The sequence below is a fragment of the Carassius carassius genome, chromosome 40 (genome assembly GCF_963082965.1).
Source record: "Carassius carassius chromosome 40, fCarCar2.1, whole genome shotgun sequence".
NCBI classification, from domain to species: Eukaryota; Metazoa; Chordata; class Actinopteri; order Cypriniformes; family Cyprinidae; genus Carassius; species Carassius carassius.
Window position 1 is genome coordinate 7,099,199 of NC_081794.1, and position 26,259 is coordinate 7,125,457.

Below are 26,259 nucleotides of genomic sequence, written 5' to 3' on the forward strand. Positions count from 1 at the left end.
TAAACACCTTTTTTATGCAGATCTGGATAAAAAGAGATAGAAAGGCAACTTGCAAGGGCTTTTTCCCACAATCTGAAAAAAATATATAGCTGCTCAGTGCAAATGTTTATTGAACAGTGAGAGTGAGGGTGAGCTATTCATTGTTTAAGAGCAAAAAGGACACCGAAAGTTAAAAGAGAAAGAAAAAAAAGCTGGATATAAGTGTGGGGGCAAAATGTCCCCAGGTTGAATTACTCTTTTAAACATTTGATATATTACATTATATTATTGGCCTGTCTAGTTATGAATTTACCAGACAATGTAGGAATATGTAATTTCTAGCATCTATAATTAATATTAATTGGTTTCTGATGAGCTTTACATAAAAACTCTAAAACCATTGAACGTAGGGGAGAAAAAAAACCTCGGAATAATGTTTTTAAATTTAAATAAAAACCTAACATTGTCAGCAGGCAATTATTTCGATTCTAGCAGATCACTTACCATTATATATATTTTTTTCAACAACTTTTTTTATTTGATGTTAGTTTCATTATTAGTCAGACATAATTATTCTAGTAGTTCTTATTTTTTTAAATAATTTAAGTAATTAGCAATCAAATATTGCTCCTTATCTAAAAAAAATAAAAAAATAAAAATTTACATACCAGCTTTGTTTTAAAAGAACTCACCAATGCTAATACTTTGTTCAAGTTGTGTCATAAAGATCGTATTTACAAATTGAATGCAACAGCACAATGTGTAATTACAAATGGGAAACTCAGAACTTATTCTAAGCCCATAAACAGGAGCATGTCATTGAGATATGTTTAAATTAAATTAAGGTAAAAAAAATTAAAGGTCCAATTCTTACTATTAACAAACCATTAACTATGACTTTTGTCTATATTAATGCATATAGTACTATATGTATCTATGATAAACACAGACTTAGCATCCCATACATAGCCAATGTCATGGGTTTAGGTCAGTCAGTTCTCATGAAAGCCTGTTTCATAGATCAAGCCCACTTCCTGTCATTAATCACTGACCTATGGATAATTAATCATAATTCTATGTACAGGCCTGGAGTTCAGTCTATATGTGGTGTGAACATTGATCCACCTCTGACTCTTTTCCCACTGACATATTCAATCTTTTCATTAAAAGGTCAGTCCTGAGGGCAAAAGCACTCTGTTGATTCAACAGTCTGAAAACGCCAATAAGAAATAATTGTGCCTTCATGTAATTGATTTGTTTCTAAGAGTTTATTTCACTGTGGCAGCTGTCTGGTTCACACTGACAGGATTTTGTCCACGTGAGACTTTGTTTGTCAATGTTCTGGGTCGAGTCATTAGAGGACGACCCTATCAGACATTTCAAAGTGTTTGTACAGGAAGGGCATTTGGATTATGTACCATATAAAGCCGGGCCAGTAACATAACTCAGCGGTAACTCGGCGGGAACGGACAGAATGCAGCACTTGCATGGTAAGAGAGAGTTTATACTGTAGTGTGCAGTGTCTTTCTGTTAAGGTCAGATGTAGAACAAAAGCAAGGATGAAGACATCAACAGTGACGTAAGAGAAGCTTCCACACATCAAGACAATGTTTCTTTAAAGGATTTACAGTGGATATTAGGTATGTTTTGAAAATGTATAGCGAGAAATCTGCAGAACATTGATACGATGACCACAAATAGAAAATCTGCAATAAGTTGGCATAAAAATTGGTGAATAAAAGCGACAAACATTCATTTGGGCAAAGATCTGCATCAAGACTACACAAGGAATTTTAATCACAGCAGGATATTTACAAAAAAACTTATTTTTGCCTGGAGTTACAAGCCACAGAAACTGTTGAAGATTCATATGATATTCGGTTTTTAATTCATTTCGTCCGTAATTTTTAGATTTTTTTTTTCTGGTTGGATGCTGGAAGCTACTTCATGTTTTGGAAATCAGGAATTTGCATTAAAGGATTTGCTTTCAAGAGTGGAGGATTAATTTAAAATAATGCATTTAGCAGACGCTTAGCGACTTACAGTGCATTCAGGCTAATATTTTTTACCTAACGTGTTCCCTGGGAATCGAACCCACAACCTTGCGCTGCTTACGCAATGCTCTACCTCTTGAGTCAAAGGAATATAAAAGGAGGATGTTATCATTCTAATATTATTAGATGAGAAGGTGCTATTAAATAACACTGTTCTGGACAAACAGCAACTATTTGGGGTCCAAAGCAGTGCAGATTTTCTTTGTTGAAGAGTCTGGATCTTCATATGAAAATGATTTATGTGTCTACAGGTCATCTATAGGAAATAAAAATCACTAAGATATCTCCATAATATCTTAATTGTCTCTCCTAGGCAGTAATGAGATTAAAAGGAATGCAAACTGCTTTCAGAAAAGTCTCCTGCTTCTCAGATGTTTTCCCGAAGAATAAAACCCCAGTAATCACATGTGTACCCAGTACATTTTCAGAAGGTTGTAATAACTCATCAAAATGTGCTTAGATTGCCAAGATACCAAAGCCTAAGAACAAAAGTCAGAGATTTCAAGCATGTCTCATCAAATCGTTAAAAAGATCATATTATCTGAGCCATGAAATCTACATTAATGTACTTTACAGGTGTATAACAATTAACCCATATGTCTATTGTATTGTTACTTCTGGAGAAACAAATATGATACTTAAATGAAACAACTGTATATTCATTTTGTCTTCTGTTCTGACCTAATAAAATGTAATCCATAAAAAAAATGCTCTGGTTTCTAATCCATTTTTTTCTTTTATCATAAAGAATTGAAGTCCAGTTTGTGGAACTCTACCTCCAGATCTGAGCGGATGAAAGCTTTTTCTTCATTCGAACTAAACCTGCGTCGACCCAGGCCATCCAATAACTCAACAGCAGCCTGCAACATCGAGCTTGTTACTCCAAGGGTGAAGGAGCGCACACAGAACGTGACAGAGAAGGTCACGCAGGTAAGATTCATTGTTCGGCTTCCATCTTGGATGTAGATTTGTTGCTGGATTACGTTTGGTAGTTTAGCTAAATATTATGTAAAGTAGTATAAAAATATAAGTATAACCACAAATAATTTTGTTTGTGTTAAATTGGTCCTTAATTTTTGTGAAAACATCCAGCTATTGTAATGTTAAAAAACAAAATAATAATTCAGGTCCTCACACATCCAAAAGTTGTAAAAAATAAAATATTAAAAGAATCATACTGTGCGCTTGAAAGTGGATGTTGGAATAATCATGGCAGGTGTCACATGGAAAAAAAAATGTGGCCAAAAACTCATGGAAAGATCGTTAAGACAGAGACATGAACCCTCAGTGCAATGCCAAAAATCCATAACCCCTGTGGCCCTTGGTCCAAAACTGTGGAGTGTCATTATACACACCACATGTTGTTTTGATGGTTATTTCGGGAAAGCTTAATGTGCCAGTCTACCCAAACTCTAAGCACCTTACCCTAATCATCACTTATCTTCCTCAATGTTTTCAAAAACAACATAAACCGGTCACATTTCCAAGTGTTCAGTTGACAATTTAAACTTTTGGTCTTTTATCTGATAATAATATAAAGTCACTGCACATGCATAGATTGTAGTAAGTTTCCCTTCTGTTCTTGAAAAATTGAAAACATCACATAAAATGAATGTTCATTTATGGGATTTTACTCCATGTCAGTTGAGTTTAATCAATCAGAGCAGGGGTTGGACAATTACCCTTTACGACCTTTGTTTCATGCCAACTTTATATCTGTTAAAACTGTATTATTTGAGCTGTAAAACTGTTAACAAATCTATTTTTAAGTGAAACCATTATATAAACCATTATTATAGGTTTACCAAAGTGTAATTTGGTTGAAGACATGGTTTGGAAGATTTTTTGCTCTGACATTAATTGTTTTACAATAATAGTTACATGGTGTAACTTTAAGCATTAGGGTTCAATAGTGTTAAGGTGTGGCCACATTTGTGGAATTTCATGGGCAGAAAGCAGTTCCTTTTCCATTGTCAGTAGTGTAGTGATTTATAAAAACACTGCTCACACAATAACCACTTTCAAACCAAGCAGTTTTCTATCGGTCAGAGCAGCAATTTTGCATGACTGACTTGAGTGAAATTTGCATGGGGAGCTTTTTTTATTTGTCCTTGGATTCCTATTGAAATGAATGGAACTCGCCTCTAAATGTTGCAGAACTGCATTAAATGTGATGCACATTTACTGTGCATTGTTTAGCAACAAAGTTTGGATTTTGGATATAACTTTAAACAGAAAGAGTAAGAAAATAATAAAGTTGCTTTTTCCAACCTAAGAACCGTATTAACTAACTGTCTTGTTGCTATACCTGATATATTCCTTTAAAACTCCATGAAATCCCACCTGATTCTTTTTTGTTTAGCTTAGAGCAAAAGCACGTGACCTATCTCCATTTGTTACAAACTCTTGCTAATCATCTCTTTCCATGTCCAGGTCCTGTCTCTAGGTGCAGATGTTTTGCCCGAGTACAAGCTCCAGGCTCCAGACATCCACAAGTGGATCATGCTGCACTACAGTCCTTTCAAGGCCATGTGGGACTGGATCATTCTTCTGCTAGTGCTCTACACAGCAGTCTTCACTCCGTACTCTGCTGCTTTCCTCCTCAATGAGCTGGAGCAGGAGAAGAGAAAAATCTGTGGTTACACTTGTAACCCTTTAAATGTAGTTGACGTGATAGTGGACGTTCTGTTCATCATAGACATCGTTATTACCTTCAGGACGACATACGTGAATCATAACGATGAGGTGGTGACCCATCCCAAGCTCATCGCCATCCACTATATCAAAGGCTGGTTTCTCATCGACATGGTGGCCGCGATTCCATTTGATCTGCTCATCTTCAGGTCTGGATCAGATGAGGTATAATGAACTACAGACCCTTCTTTAGACTCTTTAGACTAAAAAGCCAGTAATCCCTGCAAACAGGGAATATACATAATATAATAATGTTCTATAAAAATGTTAGCACAAAAAATTATTTATACAGTTAAAATGAAATTTTATTGAATGTTTGCTCCATTTGTGATACCCATAAGGCTTTCCAGGGATGTGTTTGGTTGATCTTTTAAGGCATTTTGTAGTATTCACCTAGAAAACAGGTTCTTTTATATAAATATCATTCTAAAAGCAAGAGCCATTTTTGTGCCTCGTCTTGTGTAAAATGTGACTTAAACATTAAATAGATGATGCCAACATTTAATTATTATTATTCTTGACACAGACATTTCCCAGAATGTCACTTGCTATTTTAGCACATTTTGGTGAAATGTATCGAAATAATAGTTATCATTTGTCTTAATTTTATCTCTGTGTATATACTTTAGTTGACATAATTCAACTAAATATGCAATATAAATTATGGCTATGTTGTTACTCCTTTTAAACAAAGGAACTATTGCAATAATAATATTTTTTTTAAAGAAAATTACATCATAATATGGAAATATGTTGATGATAAAAGGTTTAAAAATTAAAAAGATTACACTATTATACTTTTTTTGGGAAATGTACTCCAGGTCGATCGTTGTGTGACATTCATGAGATCAGAGCATACGGCTCCTTATGCTTTAGAATCGCTCTCGTACTTTGGTGTCTTTTCTTGATCAGTGCACAGTGACGCTATGTTAAACGAACGAACAAACACATGCGCATATTTGCATCGCTTTGATCGTTCCCTGTAGATCTCACCTTCTCACGCGCAGCCCCACGATTGGTCGATTATTTACAATAATGTAATTGGTCAAACTGCTTTGGATGATTTAGGGCAGGCAATATTAAAATCCTGTTCGGGACGTGTGCTGTATGAACGGTGCATATGGCCACCCTAACTGTAGGCCTATATAAAATATTTCATATTCAACAGAGCAAATTTAGCCCTTATGAAGTTATGTGCATTTCTCATTTAGAAAAAGTTCAAGCGAGATAAATGTCAAGTATATGACCCTGTGCTTATATTTACGCTAAGCTAAGTATTACACCATATTTTAGATTTGAAACATTTAACAGGTGTTCAGCATTATTTATATAATATAAATCATGTGTTATATTACCTTAAAGAAATGGTGGTTTACTTTGCATCGGAGCATTAAAAGTGGTAGCATATTTCAGGTTAGGCTACATACATGGTTTCTAAATGTCCATATTATTACATTACTTAATATTTGTCACAAATACATTTTTAAGTTATATATTAAAATTCCTTTAATGAAACATCATGCATTTTTTCACGCACATGCTTTGATATTGTCACATTTATGTTCTGTTCTGGTTTAGATTTTCCTGTGTTTCTGTTCTACCTTCTTTGACCTAGTTTCCCTTAGTTCCCCTGATTAGTTCATCCTGATCACCTGTGTTGATTAATCATCTCGTTTGCTCCTTTGTTTCCCTGTCTTTATAAGCCTTCAGTTTCTGTCTGTTCTTCATCCTGGATTGATGTTTATTTAATGGTACACGTATGTTGATGCTATTTAGTTCGCCTTTTCTTTCTGTTGAAGTTGGGATTAAACATCATAAACGTTTACTCCATCGTAGTTTGTGTTCTACAACCACATACCATGACAGAATCCAGGACCACAACAAGACGATGGACTGGGCTGAGGATTTTTTTTTTACTAAACATCCAGCAGGATGGAAGGAATTTGGAGCAATATGTGGAGGAGTTCCTAAATGTCTTTCATCTGGTGAGCTGGAGTGATCATATTCTTAATGCATGCTTCCAGAAGGGACTGGACAATGATAATTTATTACAATTCTTGTCTCCTGATGATCGTTATAGATGTGTAGCAGTCTTTAATCTCGTTCTCAATTTAAGTTTGATTTTTTTTTTTTTTCTTTCAAGTAAATTTAATGATAACTGTACAGTCCCTATCATGAGGCATGTTGGCACTCCTGCTCACCATAAACCAGCATCCTCCACATACTGCTCCAATGAGCCCGCTCCCTGCGTTCCTCCCCTGCTTTCCTGAGCCCATCCAAGATCCATTCCTGCCCTCAGCCCAGAAAAAGAGGCACCAGCCCTCCCTTCACCGTCCACTCCAGCATGCCTCTCAGCACCCCTGGATATGGCGCTACCCCTAGAGTTTTCAGCTCCTATCCGCTCACCTGAGTCCATTCCAGAAAACACCCCTTCGTCTGAGTCTCCTTCCCCTCCACTGGTCCCGTCCAGCCCTGCTTCGTCTCCTGAGCCCCCTGTGCTAGCCAGCGCCCTCTCCTCTAGCGCGCCCCCTCTAGAATCCCTCCCAGCATTGAAGGACAATTTTTCCGCAAGATTATTTATTTGTTTATTTTTTGGGGGTGGGGGGTGCAGATATCCATTGCCATAGTGGCCGGGCCGGGGAACTGGGACAAGCCTACGAAGGCACCTCTGTGGCCTCTAGAATGGCCAGCATCTCGCAATTGAGTTCTGACTTCCCGCAATTGCAAGTTTTTATTTATCAGTTCCAAGTTTTTCTCAGAATTTGCAAATTTACATCAGAATTTCAAGAAAAAGTCTTAATAGTGATGAAAAGCTTCCACATCATAATGGCATCATCCAGAATCTTTCAAAAACGGAGTTCAAGGACAAATTAAAGTGTCTTCCTGTTTTTTTTATTTATTTTTTTTTTTATTTGAAGAATTCCGATACAAAAGCCTTTTAAGTGCCGTTTTAAATATCTTCTAAAATTAGCCATTTTATCAGACCGCTTTTAATAACAATGAAAATAACCTATGTATTGCCATTAACGTTCTCTTCGTTGTGATTTCAAATGAAATAACTGAACCTAAACGTAGGAGCCTGAGAAAAATGCTAATTTTAGAAAATTTCAAACCGCACTTAGAGGCTTTTGCATCTGAACTCTTTATTTGTATCATAAATGTTCAACTTTATCTGCATACAGTATACTCATGGCAATATACTGTACACAGTGTATATACAAGTACTATTTAGCATATCTTAATTGCTTGTATTGTCGCAAAATGTAAGCTATATTATAGTCCAGCTTTAATCTGCATGTATTCAAGTGTATGAATTTTGCTTAATGAAATTTATTAAAGTGGTCATACGATGTGATTTCAAGTTTTTCTTTCTCTTTGGAGTGTTGGTGCATAAAGAAGATTTGTAAAGTTGCATAGACTAAAGTCTCGAACCCAAAGAGATATTCTTTATTAAAGTTAAGACTTGTCCATGCCCTCCTAAAACGCCTTGTTTAAATGCACTTCCACATGTCTACGTCACGATGTGGGAAGATTTGCATAATGCCACCCAAATGTTCACGCAGCGAAAGAAGGTTTAATATTTGATTCTCGCTGTTGCCACCAGTGCCATGTCATGAAGACGCTGTTTCGTTGTGAAAATACTTTTTTTGGCCTTCCAAGAACGGGTCAACCCAAATATTTAGATGTACTGTATGCAACGCATTTTATGGAGGACCGTTTCCTGATCCTGGGAGAGAGGACTACAATGCCTGCTGTTCTGACTGTAGGTACGTTTACATATGTAGATTTGCCACTGATGATTCAAACGAGTTTTGAGCAGTAGTGCTTTTTTTTTTTTTTTTTTTTTTTTTTTTGTCTGATCACAAATGCAGAAATGGTTTTATGTTTACAAGGCGCGATGCAATGCATAAAAACAGAGTATAAGTCATTATAATCCATAATTATGTCCCCACTGGATGCAACAAATGGCTCGTTTGTAATGGTTTTTATTGTTTTTGTCTTGTCGCCAGTGTTTTGACCAAGACACACATCACAGTAAGGCAAGGGTCATAACATTTCTGTCACATGCTTGAGGCATTCGGCAAATCACAAAGCACTGGATAGCTGGCCAATCAAACCACACCTCGCTTTTCAGACCGATGAGCTTTGTAGAAAAAACAATGCGTTTCAGAATGGCGGGGCATAGAGGAGAAACAATAATGTACATTAAGTGGTAAATAATGTCCTTGTATTTTTTTAAGCTTAAACTGCATAAACACATTTCATTACACCAAATGCACAAAATTATGTTATTTTTTTTTAAACTTCATATGACCCCTTTAAGACTGTTATGTTTTAAAACATTTTTTGTTTAATACAGGGTTTAATATTAATTTAAAAACTGACCATATCAGACTGAAACTTCTCTGATAATATTCTTCCCTTGTCCCCCATCATCCAATTTGCAGACAACGGCCACTCTCATTGGCCTACTGAAGACAGCTCGTCTGCTGCGCTTGGTCCGGGTAGCCAGAAAATTAGATAGATACTCAGAGTATGGAGCTGCAGTCCTCTTCTTGCTCATGTGCACCTTTGTGCTGATTGCTCATTGGTTGGCGTGTATCTGGTATGCCATTGGTCATGTGGAGAGGCCTTACATGAAGACAGGCTGGCTGGATAACCTGGCCGACCAACTGGGGAAGCATTACAATGACAGTGATGCCAGCTCGGGACCCTCCATTCAGGATAAATACGTCACTGCACTATATTTCACCTTTAGTAGTCTGACCAGCGTGGGCTTTGGGAACATCTCTCCAAACACCAACTCGGAGAAGATTTTTTCAATCTGTGTCATGCTCATTGGCTGTAAGTTACTGCATAAAGCTTGTTCTCTTTCAGTCAGTCACGTTCAACGTTACTCTGACTGACGTTAGGGGTCTCACTCGGGAGCCCCAATCACTGCTGAGCTTAAGAAGAAAAGGCCAGTGAGAATTAGCAAGTGGAATTTGCATGCCAAGTCAGTCTGCCATACATACGGGTATATAAGATGGTGGCGTGGATCCAGTCATTCAGATTTTAGCTTCGGAGCCGATCGCTTTGTGAGTGCTGCTTTTCTCAAGGAGAAGAAAATAAATCATCGAACTTGCGGGTGTTACTCTTGTCGAGTTCTGCTTTCCCCCCTCCCCGTGCATTTCAGTGGAGAGATCGCCCTGTTAGAGCACAGATAAGTGCTATGGTCCTCCTCTGGGCACACCGAATAAAAGAGCAATTTCCTACAGCATGGATGATTGTTGAGAGTGTCTTTTGAGATGTCTTTCCAACCGTCTGCTTCTGAGTGCGGCAATTTCCTTACCTCTGATGATGGTCACAATCCCTGTCTCGCGTGTCTGGGCTATAAGCATGTTCAGATGGCATTTGTGGATGGCTCAAGCCCACATTGTGAGTGCGTGTTCATGGCTACACTAAGGTCACGTCTCTCATTCATAATGAGGCTTCCCTCTGGCTCTACCCAGCCCAGTTTGTAGGGTCCTAAAGATTCTGGGGCTGTGTTGGTTAGGGACAAGGGTGACCTGAGGATCATGGTCAGGAATGGTCCATCGGGCCAACCCCCATGAAAGTCCAGCCCCTCTCAGTGTAGCCCTGTTAAGCTCCTGGAAGATGGCGCCGGTTAATCCCACGGTGGACCGGGGAAGAGGATAAGATGTCTATCGCTGCATCAGAGGAGGGGTTATCAAGTCAAGTCACCTTTATTTATATAGCGCTTTTTACAATACAGATTTTGTCAAAGCAACTGTACAGCATTAATTAGGAAAATAGTGATCTATATCAATAATCCAAAATGACAATAGTAAATAATGACAATAGTAAAATTTTTCAGTTAAAGGCAGTTCATCATTGAATTCAGTGATGTGGTCATCATCCAGATCAGTTCAGTTTAAATAGTAAACGTGTCTTTGGAAGCTGAAGATTCTCCTGAACAGCCCACCACTACAACAGATGCTCAGTTGGAGTTCAAGGCTGAGTTGATGGCCTTGCTCCTCCAGGTGGCCAAGAGCATCGGGCTGGAGGTTAACTCTCCACCTTCAAGCTGGGCATTCTGTTAACAAATTGTGCCTTGAGTTTGGTCAAGGTTCACACCACTCCCTTTTGTGACTAGGTCGTGAGCCTACAAAAGCTGCCCTTGGATGAAGCAGACATTGCCCTTGCGTTGCTGTGTCCTGTCCACACCTTGTGCATTTACATAGAACGCACCCAGAGTTTTAGACGCTCCAAGCAGCTCTTTGTCTGCTTTGGAGAACAGCAGAAGGGGGGACTGCTCTTTCCAAAAAGAGGAAGGCTCAGTGTTTAGCTTGCGGCACGATTGCTAGTTAGGATACGTGCACTTTTCCCAGTTGTTCTTCGCCGGTGGACTCTTGGACCTCCGTTGCTCTGCAGTTGCAGACTTGGCAGAGAAGTCTGTTACTGCGTCCGGAAGAGAGTTGTCTTCTCTCTGTATCTGGCATTGATGTTTCAGATTCTGCCAAGGCTGGATTCCACCATGTTCCCTTTAATTCCTTAATTTCCAAGTTTTTCACATGATCTTACTTTTTTTGTCATTGTGCTCCCCCCAACGGTTGACAATTAAAACTCTGGCACCCCTGTTGGGCCTCTTATCTGGCTGACAGTGCGTTGGGAAGGTTGCAATTTGAGATACATTTGTACTGACATGCATGTCCGTCAGCATTTGCATCCTCAAATGACATAACAGAGATCGGGTTATGAAGTTTTCCATAGGGACCCCTAACGTTGAACGTGACTGACTGAAAGGGAACGTCTCGGTTACGTATGTTACACTTGTTCCCTGAAGGAGGGAACAAAGACGTTACATCCATCATGCCACAACCTCGAACTGCGCTAAATGCCGGGATGCGTCTTGGCTCCTCAGCACAATTCTGAATGAGTGGCTGCACACCGCCATCTTATATATACGTATGTACGGGGGAGTGGCTTGGCATGCAAATTCAACTCGCCAATTCTCATAGGCCTTTTCTTCTAAAGTTTAGAGGTGATTGGGGAGTGACACCCATATCATCCGTCAACGTAACATCTCCATTTGCTGCTTCAGGGAACGAGGGTTACATGCATAACCGAGATGTTTTCTTATGAAATAGGCTGAAATAATATTGAATATAAATCTAATATATAATATGTTTTTGTGCTACTGTCCTGAACATTCCCACTAATCATTCTGGCCATTTTAGACCTAAAAATATCTAAAAAGCTAATGTTGGTGACCTACCCAGAGCTGAAGAGAATCTGAACTATTCTCTTACAGTATAATCTTAGCCTAGTCGTTTCTGTTTTGTGAACTTTTTTTTATTTTAGCCATAGTGATGTTTATAGCAAAGTAGAACACATTGCATCTAAAATCATATTTACTACATTTGATGAAGAGCTTGAAATATCAAGCTCATTAAATGTAGTACATATGATTACATATTTGAAATATGTTCACATGTACTATGTTCTATGTATGAACACAGTCCACACATGTTACAGTCGTGGACAAAAATATCAGCTCCCTTGGTAAATATGTTCAAAGAAGGCTGTGAATATTCATCTGCATTGTTAATCCTTTTAATCTTTTATTTAAAAAATTCACAAAAATGTATAATTTCATTGGATAATAAGAATTTAAAACGGTGGGGGGATGGATACCATTATGAAATAAAGGTTTTTCTCAAATACTCGTTGGACACAATTATTGCCCCCCCCTAGAAATTCTTATGAGTAAAGAAATCACTGATGTATATTCCCATTCATATTCACAATTTTGAGCACTCCAGCCTGATTATAAACATGAAATTATCCAGCCAACAAAGCCCAAATTCTTTTAATCATCCATCACAATGAGAAAAACCAAATAATATATTTCTGATGTGCAGCAAAAGATAATTAAGCTTCACAAATTGGTGAAGTGGCTTTAAGAAAAGTGTTAGAGCAGTGAAAATTCTCATTTCCACCATCAGGGCAATAATTTAGAATTTCCAATCAACATAAAATGTTAGGAATCTGCCTGGAAGAGGACATGTGTCTATATCGGCCTAATGCACGGTGAGAAGGAGAGTTTCGGTGGCAAAAGACTCTCCAAGGATCACAGCTGGAGAATTGCAGAAAATAGTTGAATCTCGGGTTCAGAAAACCTAAAAAAATTGTCAAACAGAAACTTCATCACCACATGTTGTTTGGGAGGGTTACAAGAAAAATTCTCCTAGCTTGTCCAAAAACAAACTCCAGCATATTCAGTTATCAAACATGACTGGAACTTCAAATGGGAATGGCTTCTATGGTCAGATGAAACTAAAAATGAGCTTTTAAGCAGCAAACACTCAAGATGAGTTTGGTGAACACAGATATAAAAAGTACCCCATGTGTACAATGAAATATAAAGCTGTATTTTTTGATGCCGTGGGCCTATATTTCTGCTGGAGGTCCTTTACATCTTGTTTAGACACATGGCATCGTGGTTTCTATAAAATACCAACAGATAAAAAATCAGTAAGTGACTAACTCTATTACAAGTCTTATAATGGGCCATGTTTGGATCTTCCAACTGTACAATAACACAAACCTCTGAGCTCAAAAACAAGCTTCTGCTATGGCCATTCCAGTCCTCTGACCTGAACCCTACAGAAAATGAGTGGGGTGAACTGAAGAGGAGAAGCACCAACATGGAGCTGGGAATCTAAAGGGTCTAGACTGATTCTGGATGAAGGAATGGTATCTGATCTCTTGTGAGGTGTTCTCTAACCTCATCAGGCATTACAGGAGAAAATTTAGACCTGTTAAACTGGCAAATGGAGGTTTCAAAAAGTATTCAATAAAAGGGGGCCATTAGTTGTGGACAATGTGTATTAGAGAAAAACATTTATTTCATAATGATATTTTCCCCCAATTTAAATTCTTATTATCCAATGAAAGGATACATTTTTGTGAATTCTTTTAATAAAAGATCAAAAGGATTAACAATGCAGATGAATTTTCACAGCCTTCTTTGTTCATATTTACCAAGCGGGCTGATATTTTTGGCCATGACTGTACGTCCAACTTGTCAACAATGTCACATGATCTACAATGTCAGTAAAACGACGTGTCTGTTACCCACTATTTATGAATATGCAACTCGATCTCTTGAGAAACTTAACAGTTTTGCAAAGTGGCAATTTCATGTTTATGAAACATGTTTTTAGAAAAAGGCAAACATGAAGATCAACTAACCCTAACCTCACTTCTAAACCTTACACAGTTTAGTATTAAAATTATTTTAGTGTCATTGTCATATATTATAGTTTTTATATTTTTATATTTTCAATTTAAAGTTTAAATAATTTTGTGTTTTTGTAATTTTATTAGTATTCATTAATTAATTTATTTTCATTATCATTTCATTATTTATAGTATTTATTGTATTAATACAAATAATTTATTGTATTGTATCAATAGTATGTATTCACCAAGTTTGTATTTCAGTACAAGTTCAACTAAATGTGAACAAGAAATTATATCTTTGCTACTAGCTGAAAAAAAAAAGTTTGACTTCATTTGACTTAATTAATTATAATAATCCTCTTACCTCTATGTCAAAAAATTCTGCTGTTGACAAAATATTTTCTATTGATTTTGTCTTAGCTCTTATGTATGCCAGCATATTCGGGAATGTCTCTGCAATAATTCAGAGGCTTTATTTGGGAACAACACGCTATCACACCCAGATGCTGCGGGTTAAAGAGTTTATCCGCTTCCATCAGATACCTGGAGAACTGAGGCAGAGACTGGAGGAATATTTCCAACACGCCTGGTCCTACACCAGTGGCATCGATATGAATGCAGTAGGTCACATACCTGAGCCAAAATGAGTCAAGCCATAACTCCAATATCATTCCTGTCTATATTATAGATAGATCTGTATAACAGGAATGTACTGTATGTGTGTAGTCGTACTTCTTTTTTTCTAATTGCAGGTCCTGAAAGGTTTTCCTGAGTGTTTGCAAGCTGATATTTGCTTGCATCTGAATCGTAGTCTGCTGCAGAACTGTAAGGTATTCCGGGGGGTGAGTAAAGCATGTCTGAGAGCTCTTGCCATGCGCTTCAAAACCACTCACTCGCCACCTGGTGACACCCTCTATCACCACGGCGACGTGATCAAAGCCCTCCACTTCATCTCCCGTGGTTCCATTCAAGTGTCTCAACATAACATTGTGCTGGCTATCTTGGGTGAGATCAAAATTAAACCTCAGCAAACCACTGATTGTTTTATTTTATTTTATTTTTTTAGATTGATTTGTCTTTTTTAAAGGCGAATAAAAACGACTTCCTGTTTCACATACAGGGAAGAATGATGTCTTTGGGGAGCCTATAAATCTTTATACAGATCCTGGTCACAGTAACGCTGATGTTACTGCACTCACCTACTGTGACCTTCACCGTATCCAAAGAGATGACCTTCTAGAGGTGCTGGACATGTACCCTGCATTTGGCGAGAGCTTTCGGAGGAACCTAGAAATCACCTTTAACCTACAAGACGTGTGTAAACCTCACATCCCACACACATTTATACGTATCCCTCACTTATTCTTGAATACTGAGATAAAATAGACCTTTATGTATAAAGGAATTGGCTTAATGAATTATTAATTTGAATTAATTAATGCTAAATATGTTCAGAGGTGCTGTATTGTCTGATAGGTTGGTTTTGATCAAATAAAGTGAATGCATTCAGATGAAGAGCATTCAACTGTTCATCTCAGATCACTTGGTTGCTTATACAATATTTATGATAATATTCGCATAAAGGGATGCTCAAAAGCTTTTAAAGTTATCTAAAGATGCACTATGTAGTTTGTTGTTTAGATGGTGCTCTTGTCTTGGATTATACTGACATATATTGGTGTGGATGCAGCATTACAAAAATGTAAAATCTGATTCTAAAATCCAAACCATAGAGTCCTGCATCTCAAGAATCACACATTCTAGTCACCATAACAAATGTCAGCTTATGTGATAAACAAGTTCAAGCTCTTTGTTCAGTAATATTTGTTTTAACTGATATGCAATCAGGCTGAACAGATGATGACCAGTGAAAATCTGGACTGTGGATACAATATGAATGGCATACGACACCACCAAAACTCAATAGACAGACGCAACAGGCCAGGTGAGTAGAACACTCAATTGTTAAGGTAAAAGGACCTCAACTGTATGTAGCAAAAAACTGAAACATTACATGTTTCAGCATAATTTAATGCACAGTTTGCCATAGTTCACATCTAGCTTAGCTTTTGAGCCAGATGCTTCACTACAGGACAGATATTGAATTTGCAGAGAACATATTAAAGATCATGTTAAAGCTAAAGCAGTCAATTTAGTTGAAAAAGGATGAATTCATAGATCATGAGAGCACACAACTTTTTACTTAAAAATTGCACTTGCCTTGCTTTTCAAGATGGAATGGACCAGAATGACTCGTACCCATCTCGGATGTGTTCGGCCCTGGGTCACCATCATTCTCCAACCGCTCACATGCACTGGGAGGAGCTGTGGAGCTGTGGAAGCTCTACACTGCAGTCCAGTGAAAACCTCAGCAAATCTCCCATCAGCCCCTGTGAGCTGTACACCTCAGATGCAGATCATCTGGACTACCCCTCTTCTGTTGTGAGACTAATACCACTGCGAGGTGCTTCTGGGGTCAGGAGAGAGCCTGGCATGCATATGGGGCATTTGGGTGGGTATACAGTATTTATTTAAATATTAGCATTAAGGTGCTCAAAAGCATTTTAGTACTTCCAGTTCCGTCATCCTGAACTCAAAGGTCATTTGTTAAAACAATCTCAAGAAATCTTTGCATTTTATTCTACAACATAAAATATATCAGTAAATCACCCTTGTTAATTTCATTTTTTGCTTTCATGGAAAATGTTTTATAACGTCTGAAAGAGTTTTTGGAAGCTTAATCGTGATGATGTTGACGTCATGTGATCATGTAGTTCATTTACAGCCTTTATTTTAGCTTTTTACCACTGACGGTTGCATTTAGGCCTCAAAATTCATCAAATTTGACATTCATGGTGAACAAACGAATCGAACTCTTGTTGGTCACAGAGCTCAGTTTCTACAATAATTCAAAAGCCGGTGAAAAAAATCCTAATAGGCTTTTGTTGAGGGAACCAAGGTGATGCAAATTTCCAGGTTGGCCTAAAAAATACATCACTGCAGCACTGGAATGGAGAACTGGGCCATTTTAGGTCACTGCAACTACTGTTTAGTAATAACATTTTGACAGATGAAAGTGTGCATCTTTAAAATCTCACAGACCTGAACTTTAACTGGCACACTGTAAATCCAAATGTCTTTCTTTATTTGCTGGATTGTTATTATTCAATATCTCCTTTTGACACAAGCTCCTCCTCCATCTGGATTGTACCATTACTGGCCTGACCACCAGGCAGCTCATTTCACTGAACAGACTCGGCGCCCCCTATCTGTCCGGACCTCATTCCCACCACCGCTATTTGAGCATCAACCCAGTGAACTTGAGTCCAGACTGGAGCTACTGCAGACCCAACTCAATAGGTAGATGGTGCAAACACTTTAACTAAATAAAACTGACAGTTCTGTTGTCATTTATTGCCCATCATAAGAAACGAGAATGAAGAACGTTTTGTCTATGATGCTCCCTTCATTTCATTGACATACAGTTACCAGGGGCTGTCACTTGATGATATTTGAATGGATGAAGGTATCTAGCAAATAGCTACTTAAATGCTGCAGTGTTCTGTTCTGTTTCTCCCAGACTGGAGACCAGAATGACAGCAGACATCAGTGTGATCCTTCAGCTTCTCCAGCGACAGATTGCTCCAGTGGCCCCAGCATATAGCACTGTATTACCTGAGAACCACCCTCCTGACCCTGCTGTACTGTATGGAAGAGGCAGCCCAGTACTTCACAGCATGTACCTGATCCCAAACATTCAGCTGGACAGTAGAAATGCCACTATTCAGGTGAAAATGCTGTCCAGTAAAAGTGCTTTTAAATCAAAGTCAAAGTCACCTTTATTTATATAGCGCTTTAAACAAAATACATTGCGTCAAAGCAACTGAACAACATTCATTAGGAAAACAGTGTCAATAATGCAAAAATGATAGTTAAAGGCAGTTCATCATTGGATTCAGTTATGTCATCTCTGTTCAGTTAAATAGTGTCTGTGCATTTATTTGCAATCAAGTCAACGATATCGCTGTAGATGAAGTGTCCCCAACTAAGCAAGCCAGAGGCGACAGCGGCAAGGAACCGAAACTCCATCGGTGACAGAAAAAAAGCTTGGGAGAAACCAGGCTCAGTTGGGGGGCCAGTCCTCCTCTGACCAGACGAAACCAGTAGTTCAATTCCAGGCTGCAGCAAAGTCAGATTGTGCAGAAGAATCATCTGTTTCCTGTGGTCTTGTCCTGGTGGTCGTCTGAGACAAGGTCTTAACAGGGGATCTGTATCTGGGGCTCTAGTTGTCCTGGTCTCCGCTGTCTTTCAGGGATGTAGAGGTCCTTTCTAGGTGCTGATCCAGCATCTGGTCTGGATACGTACTGGATCCGGGTGACTGCAGTGACCCTCTGATCTGGACACAGACTGGATCTGGTGGCCACGGTGACCTCGGAACAAGAGAGAAACAGACAAATATTAGCGTAGATGCCATTCTTCTAATGATGTAGCAAGTACATAGGGTGTTATGGGAAGTGTTTCCGGTTCCGGTTTACCTAATTAATGCAGCCTAAAAATCCTTTAACGGATTTGGATAATAAAAGCATATTAGTATGTTATGTGTATGCCAGGTTAAAGAGATGGGTCTTTAATCTAGATTTAAACTGCAAGAGTGTGTCTGCCTCCCGAACAATGTTAGGTAGGTTATTCCAGAGTTTGGGCGCCAAATAGGAAAAGGATCTGCCGCCTGCAGTTGATTTTGATATTCTAGGTATTATCAAATTGCCTGAGTTTTGAGAACGTAGCGGACGTAGAGGATAATAATGTAAAAGGAGCTCATTCAAATACTGAGGTGCTAAACCATTCAGGGCTTTATAAGTAATAAGCAATATTTTAAAATCTATGCGATGCTTGATAGGGAGCCAGTGCAGTGTTGACAGGACCGGGCTAATATGGTCATACTTCCTGGTTCTAGTAAGAACTCTTGCTGCTGCATTTTGGACTAGCTGTAGTTTGTTTACTAAGCGTGCAGAACAACCACCCAATAAAGCATTACAATAATCTAACCTTGAGGTCATAAATGCATGGATTAACATTTCTGCATTTGACATTGAGAGCATAGGCCGTAATTGAGATATATTTTTGAGATGGAAAAATGCAGTTTTACAAATGCTAGAAACGTGGCTTTCTAAGGAAAGATTGCGATCAAATAGCACACCTAGGTTCCTAACTGATGACGAAGAATTGACAGAGCAACCATCAAGTCTTAGACAGTGTTCTAGGTTATTACAAGCGGAGTTTTTAGGTCCTATAATTAACACCTCTGTTTTTTCAGAATTTAGCAGTAAGAAATTACTCGTCATCCAGTTTTTTATATCGACTATGCAATCCATTAGTTTTTCAAATTGGTGTGTTTCACCGGGCTGCGAAGAAATATAGAGCTGAGTATCATCAGCATAACAGTGAAAGCTAACACCATGTTTCCTGATGATATCTCCCAAGGGTAACATATAAAGCGTGAAGAGTAGCGGCCCTAGTACTGAGCCTTGAGGTACTCCATACTGCACTTGTGATTGATAGGATACATCTTCATTCACTGCTACGAACTGATGGTGGTCATATAAGTACGATTTAAACCATGCTAATGCACTTCCACTGAGGCCAACAAAGTGTTCAAGTCTATGCAAAAGAATGTTGTGGTCAATTGTGTCAAACGCAGCACTAAGATCCAATAAAACTAATAGAGAGATACACCCACAATCAGATGATAAGAGCAGATCATTTGTAACTCTAAGGAGAGCAGTCTCAGTACTATGATACGGTCTAAATCCTGACTGGAAATCCTCACATATACCATTTTTCTCTAAGAAGGAATATAATTGTGAGGATACCACATTTTCTAGTATCTTGGACAGAAAAGGGAGATTCGAGATTGGTCTATAATTAACTAGTTCTTTGGGGTCAAGTTGTGGTTTTTTGATGAGAGGCTTAATAACAGCCAGTTTGAAGGTTTTGGGGACATATCCCAGTGACAATGAGGAATTAATAATAGTCAGAAGAGGATCTATGACTTCTGGAAGCACCTCTTTTAGGAGCTTAGATGGTATAGGGTCTAACATACATGTTGTTGGTTTAGATGATTTAACAAGTTTATACAATTCTTCCTCTCCTATGGTAGAGAATGAGTGGAACTGTTCCTCAGGGGGTCTATAGTGCACTGTCTGATGTGATACTGTAGCTGATGGCTGAATGGTTGCAATTTAATCTCTAATAGTATCGATTTTAGAAGTAAAGTAGTTCAGAAAGTCATTACTGCTGTGGTGTTGGGAAATGTCAACACTTGTTGAGGCTTTATTTTTCGTTAATTTAGCCACTGTATTGAATAAATACCTAGGGTTATGTTTGTTTTCTTCTAAAAGAGAAGAAAAGTAGTGTAGAGAAAAGAAATCTCTGATAGCCGAGGCACTCCTTAATTAAAATGTCTTTAATGAAAAAATGACATGTCCTAAATGGACAACTTTAAAATGCCCACGCGTAGCGGCATGAGGCCTTCTTCAGGGCATAGTGAAGCAGATAAAAAACTGATCTTATAATGATAAAGACACACAGGTAGAAGCAAACACACAGGTGCTGACAATCAATGTTGAAGGTCTGCAGGTAATTGCTAGGACACGCCTCTCACACGGTTCTCAGCACTAAAGCTATTAGTCACAATAATAAACAGAAACACAGGCAACAGATAACATGCATATACATTCATGCATACCTCTCACATGGTTCTCAACACAGAAGCTATTGGTCACAATACTAAACAAAGAAGCAGCAGCATGCATATACATTCATGCAATATATTACTAGGGCACGCCTCCCACCTGATTCTCAGTACTAAAGCTGTTGGTCACAATGTAAGAAAAAACACAAGCAACAGGTAGCATGCATATATTCATGTATACACATTCATGCATACAAATGCATACACATATACATATACAATACATATGAAAAGTGAGTAATCACAGGAAAGAACAATGTTCAAAAATCACAGAAAAGGTCTATAATCTATCTCCTCATTTAATCCTGGATAGTCCATTGCTTTAAAACTCCATATCCAAAAGGTTTCACGCTGCAATAACTGTTTTAAAATATCACCTCCACGTATTGATTTTTTAATAATTTCAATTCCCTGAATTCTCAAAGATGAAGGGTCACTATGGTGTATTTCTTTATAATGTTTGGCCATAGGGTAATCTTCGTTATTGACTCGAATTGCGTATTTGTGTTCATAGAACCGTGTGAGAGGCGTGTCCTAGCAATTACCTGCAGACCTTCAACATTGATTGTCAGCACCTGTGTGTTTGCGTCTACCTGTGTGTCTTTATCATTATAAGATCAGTTTTTTATCTGCTTCACTATGCCCTGAAGAAGGCCTCATGCCGCTATGCGTGGGCATTTTAAAGTTGTCCATTTAGGACATGTCATTTTTTCATTAAAGACATTTTAATTAAGGAGTGCCTCGGCTATCAGAGATTTCTTTTCTCTACACTGCCTTTTTAAATGTTCTACCTTGGACCGAAGAGCACCCAAATCAAACCTAAATGGAATTGAGCATGCCATTCATCTTGAATCGAAACAGAGAAGAAAAGTAATCGGATCTAGCAGTTTTTAATGCTTTTCTGTAGGATATGTTACTTTCCCGCCAAGCAATACGAAATACCTCTAGTTTTGTTTTCTTCCAGCTGCGCTCCATTTTTCGGGCTGCTCTCTTTAGGGTGCGAGTATGCTCATTATACCATGGAGTCATACTGTTTTCCTTAACCTTCCTTAAGCGTAAAGGAGCAACTTTATTTAAAGTGCTAGAAAAGAGAGAGTCCATAGTTTCTGTTACATCATCAAGTTGTTCTGAGGTTTTGGATATGCTAAGGAATTTGGATACATCAGGAAGATAACTTAAAAAGCAGTCTTTTGTGTTAGAAGTGATGGTTCTTCCATACTTGTAACAAGAAGTAGAATTTACAATTTTGGCTATATGAATTTTGCAAAGAACTAAATAATGATCTGAGATATCATCACTTGGCTGAATAATTTCAACACCATCAACATCAATTCCATGTGACAGTATTAAATCTAGAGTATGATTTTGACAATGAGTAGGTCCTGAAACGTGTTGTCTAACACCAACAGAGTTCAGAATGTCTATAAATGCTGATCCCAATGCATCGTTTTCATTATCAACATGGATATTAAAATCACCAACTATTAAAACTTTATCTGCAGCCAGAACTAACTCGGATGTAAAATCACCAAACTCTTTAATAAAGTCTGTATGGTGCCCTGGTGGCCTGTATACAGTAGCCAGTACAAACATAACAGGGGATTTATCATTAGCATTTGTTTCTCTGGATAATGTTATATGAAGCACCATTACTTCAAACGAGTTATACTTGAAGCCTGCCCTCTGAGAAATCCTGAAAACGTTGTTATAAATTGAAGCAACACCTCCACCTTTGCCTTTTAGACGTGGCTCATGTTTATAACAGTAATCTTGGGGGGTGGACTCATTTAAAATAATGTAATCATCAGGTTTTAGCCAGGTTTCTGTCAAACAGAGTACATCTATATTATGATCAGTGATCATATTATTTACAAAAAGTGTTTTCGTAGAAAGGGATCTGATATTCAATAAGCCAAGCTTTATCATTTGTTTATCCATATTGCTTCTGTTTTTTATTTGTTGAACCTCAATTAAATTGTTAATCTTAACTTGGTTTGGACGTTTTTTGTTTTTTCTAGTTCGGGGAACAGACACAGTCTCTATAGTGTGATGTCTAGGTGAAAAAGTCTCTATGTGCTGAGAATTAACTGACCTCTGTGACGGGAGGCAGCTAGCAGACGGTTGGTTTAGCCAGTCTATCTGCTTCCTGACCTGGGCCCCAGTTAGTCAAGTATAAACACTAAGACTATTTGCCATAATTCTAGAGAGAAGAGTGGCGCCACCCCAGGAGGGATGAAGACCATCTCTTTTCAACAGGTCAGGTCTGCCCCAAAAGCTCGTCCAATTGTCTATGAAACCTATGTTATTCTGTGGGCACCACTTAGACATCCAGCCATTGAGTGATCACAATCTGCTATGCATCTCATCACCACGGTAAGCAGGGAGGGGACCAGAGCATATTACAGTGTCTGACATCGTGCTTGCAAGTTCACACACCTCTTTAATGTTATTTTTAGTGATCTCTGACTGGCGAAGTCGAACATCATTAGCGCTGGCATGAATAACAATCTTACTGTATTTACGTTTAGCATTAGCCAGCACTTTTAAATTTGCCAAGATGTCAGGCGCTCTGGCTCCCGGTAAACATTTGACTATGGTGGCTGGTGTCTCTATATTCACGTTCCGTACAATAGAATCACCAATAACTAGAGCACTTTCATCAGGTTTCTCAGTGGGTGCATCACTGAGTGGGGAGAACCTGTTTAATGTTTTGATCGGAACAGAAGAGCGGTGTTTTGACCCACGACTACGCTGCCTCACCGTCACCCAGTTGCCCTGCTGCTGGGGCTCTGTTTCAGGAACCGAACAATGTACAGGAATCCCTGAGCTAGACGCATCCAAAGCCGTATCTAGAGCCCTAACATTCTTACTGTCCTCAATTAAAGTTTGGATGCGTGTCTCTAATTCTGAAATCTTCTCTGTCAGCCTAACTATTTCCCTGCATTTATCACATGTGAATCCCTCATCAGCGACAGAGATAGAGATAGATAGAAACTGTACATGTGGCAAGAGGTGCAAGTAACAATGACGGGAGAAGCCATTACTCACCGTGTTGAAATATTGAAATATTCTTACTGCGGTTGTTTGATGAACTTGTGAAAAACTGGAGCGAGGGAGAGGAGAAAAGAAAACAGCGATAGGTTCGAATGAAAACGCTAATGTCAAGCTAACGAGTGCTAGCGCTTTGCAGGTGTACTGCACTCACGGATATAAAATAAAAGTGAACGATCAAAGTTAATCTGATAAGATTGATCGATAATATCAGAAATATGGTGTGAATTAAGTTATATTTTACCACTTTAAAAAACAGAGAGTGATAGTAAGATAAAGATTCTAGAGAAAAAATAAAATAAAAACAGCTACACGGAGCTACAATTTGCTACAGAAGGCCAACAGGAAGTAGAGAAAACACTGTCCAACCTTTTCAATGCCACACAAAAAGACCTGTTTTATTACACTGAGTGTGCTTTTGTAGTGTACTTCATATCTTAATTTTTTTTTAAATACTGTATTTGCAGATAATAAACATTTTTTTTATGGTTTGTATGACCTTAACCCTTAACTCACATAAGTACACTTTCAAATAGTCAAATTATTATAATTTGATTCATTATAATTATTACAATTAAAAGTTCAATTAAAATCATTATTTTAATATTTTGTCATGCTTTAAAGAAGTACACATTTTGTTGTGTTGTGTAGTACTAACATACTATTCATACTAAAGCACAAATGCAAAGAAAAAAATATATATTTAAGTTCACTGTAAATGCTTGTCAGTACCATAATTTAAAGATAATAGAATAATTATAAAGTTACATTATGAAGTTACCTACTGAAGTAGATCAGATATACCCTCTTAAGTTCAAATAATAATATTTCATGTAAATTTAAATGAATACAATAAAATGTAACTGAATTTTAATAGCAAGTGTATATAAAATAGAAGTGTGTATATGTATATATATAAATATATGGTGGGAGAAAGAGAGGGGAGGGATTAGGAAAGGTCCTCGAAGCAGGATTTGAATTTAGGTCGCCCGTAATGCAACAGAACTGCATGTCAGCTATCAGCACCAACGTGTATATATTTTTAAGTATATTATTACATACTTTTAAAAGTATGCTCAAGTGTACTTCTTTTTAAAAAGGGTTGCTTACTTACAGAACTTTTAATTTGTCATTACAAAACCATCCTGATACTAAACACTAACCTTTAGCTTTAGCTGTATTCACTAAACTGATGACAATCAACAGTGTTATCGGATTCAAAACAACTTAACTATCTTTAACTCTCTGTTTCCAGAGTTCAGCCCAGCCAGATTCCATATTCAAGTCAAATTCCCAGGGTTCTCTGTCCAGTGGTGTTCACATGGGAGCTGCGTCAGACGATTGTGTACCCGATAAACTGGAAACGAATGCTGTTTCAGCCCCAGCCCTTCAGCCCATTTTGATAGATGCACCACGCCTCTGTTCGTCCCTCCACTTTCCCACATTGCCTGGCAACCTGGACACTTCGTCACACCTGGAAGAAATTCCCAAACACATGTCTGACCCTGCCTTACCGGTCAGCTAAAATCATAACACACCATCAATCGGATTATCGTAACATAACAATGAGAACACATCCAGACACAGTCACAGTCAACCCAGCTTTATTCTGTTGTGGATGTTACGAAGACCATGCAAATTGACCATCTTGGTTAACCATGTGTTGCTGCCCATCAGTTAGGACAACCTTAAACCAGCAAAAACACTCAAGCTTCTCAGCAATCAAAGACAGATAACAAACATTTAAATACAAACACTACAAGACAAAATCCTACAAAAGCCACAACATAAGCATCTCAAACCTCAAGATGAATGTCAGTGACCATTGATGGCATGTTGTACATGCAGTGAGACTCAGGAAACAGTCACAGTACAGTAATGTTTTGAAATGATACAGTAAACCTAACCAAATAATGCCTCTTTATGTCTGGAGTATTCTGTGTATTCGCTGTAATTAAAACAATGTTTAATACCTTTTTTGTAGTCAAGAATTTTCTCTTTACAGAAAGTGTTTAAAAAAGTCCAAAAGAGAATAATTAGCAGGAATACAAATATACTTTTAGAATAGCGGTTAAGATATTTAAGTATTTTCACTATGTTGCTTTAAATGACTGAAAACGCTTCAAATTAAAAGAGAAATAAGACTATTTAGGGTGCTGTTCTTTAAAGATCCACCAGATTTATTGGTTAACAGATAATATATATACCGTATTTTCCGGACTATAATTTACACTTTTTTATATAGTTTGGCTGGTCCTGCGACTTATAGTCAGGTGCGACTTATTTATCAAAATTAATTTGACATGAACCAAGAGAAATGAACTAAGAGACATGAACCAATAAAAAAACATTACCGTCTACAGCCGCGAGAGGGCGCTCTATGCTGCTCAGTGCTCATGTAGTCTACACTGAGAACATAGAGCGCCCTCTCGCGGCTGTAGACGGTAATGTTTTCTCTTGGTTCTTGGTTCTAAATAAATGCGACTTATAGTCCAGTGCGAC

General features: G+C 38.1%; 1 protein-coding gene across 3 annotated transcripts; it reads left to right on the forward strand.

Moving 5' to 3' along the window:
* Positions 1-1,124: 1,124 nt before the first annotated feature.
* kcnh6b (potassium voltage-gated channel, subfamily H (eag-related), member 6b) lies at positions 1,125-25,940 on the forward strand. Of its 3 annotated transcripts, none has more exons than XM_059531913.1 (12): positions 1,125-1,619; positions 2,782-2,963; positions 4,467-4,892; positions 9,176-9,572; positions 14,376-14,575; positions 14,708-14,960; positions 15,076-15,269; positions 15,804-15,900; positions 16,189-16,467; positions 17,144-17,315; positions 17,536-17,743; positions 25,013-25,940. In XM_059531913.1, exons 2-12 carry the CDS (start codon positions 2,826-2,828, stop codon positions 25,280-25,282), a joined length of 2,634 nt encoding a protein of 877 aa, XP_059387896.1. In that variant the 5' UTR covers positions 1,125-1,619; positions 2,782-2,825; the 3' UTR covers positions 25,283-25,940. The 3 variants fall into 3 exon arrangements, with proteins under 3 accessions (XP_059387896.1, XP_059387895.1, XP_059387897.1); XM_059531912.1 differs by having other exon boundaries at positions 1,125-1,469; XM_059531914.1 differs by lacking the exon at positions 25,013-25,940 and having other exon boundaries at positions 1,125-1,469; positions 17,441-17,565.
* The last annotated feature ends 319 nt before the right edge of the window (positions 25,941-26,259 follow it).

Bases quoted from the DNA above. Each gene is read 5' to 3' on its own strand.
- kcnh6b (XM_059531912.1), top strand. The intron at 14,961-15,075 runs GTGAGATCAAAA...TTTCACATACAG, and splicing joins CATTGTGCTGGCTATCTTGG to GGAAGAATGATGTCTTTGGG. The intron at 15,270-15,803 runs GTGTGTAAACCT...ATATGCAATCAG, and splicing joins TCACCTTTAACCTACAAGAC to GCTGAACAGATGATGACCAG.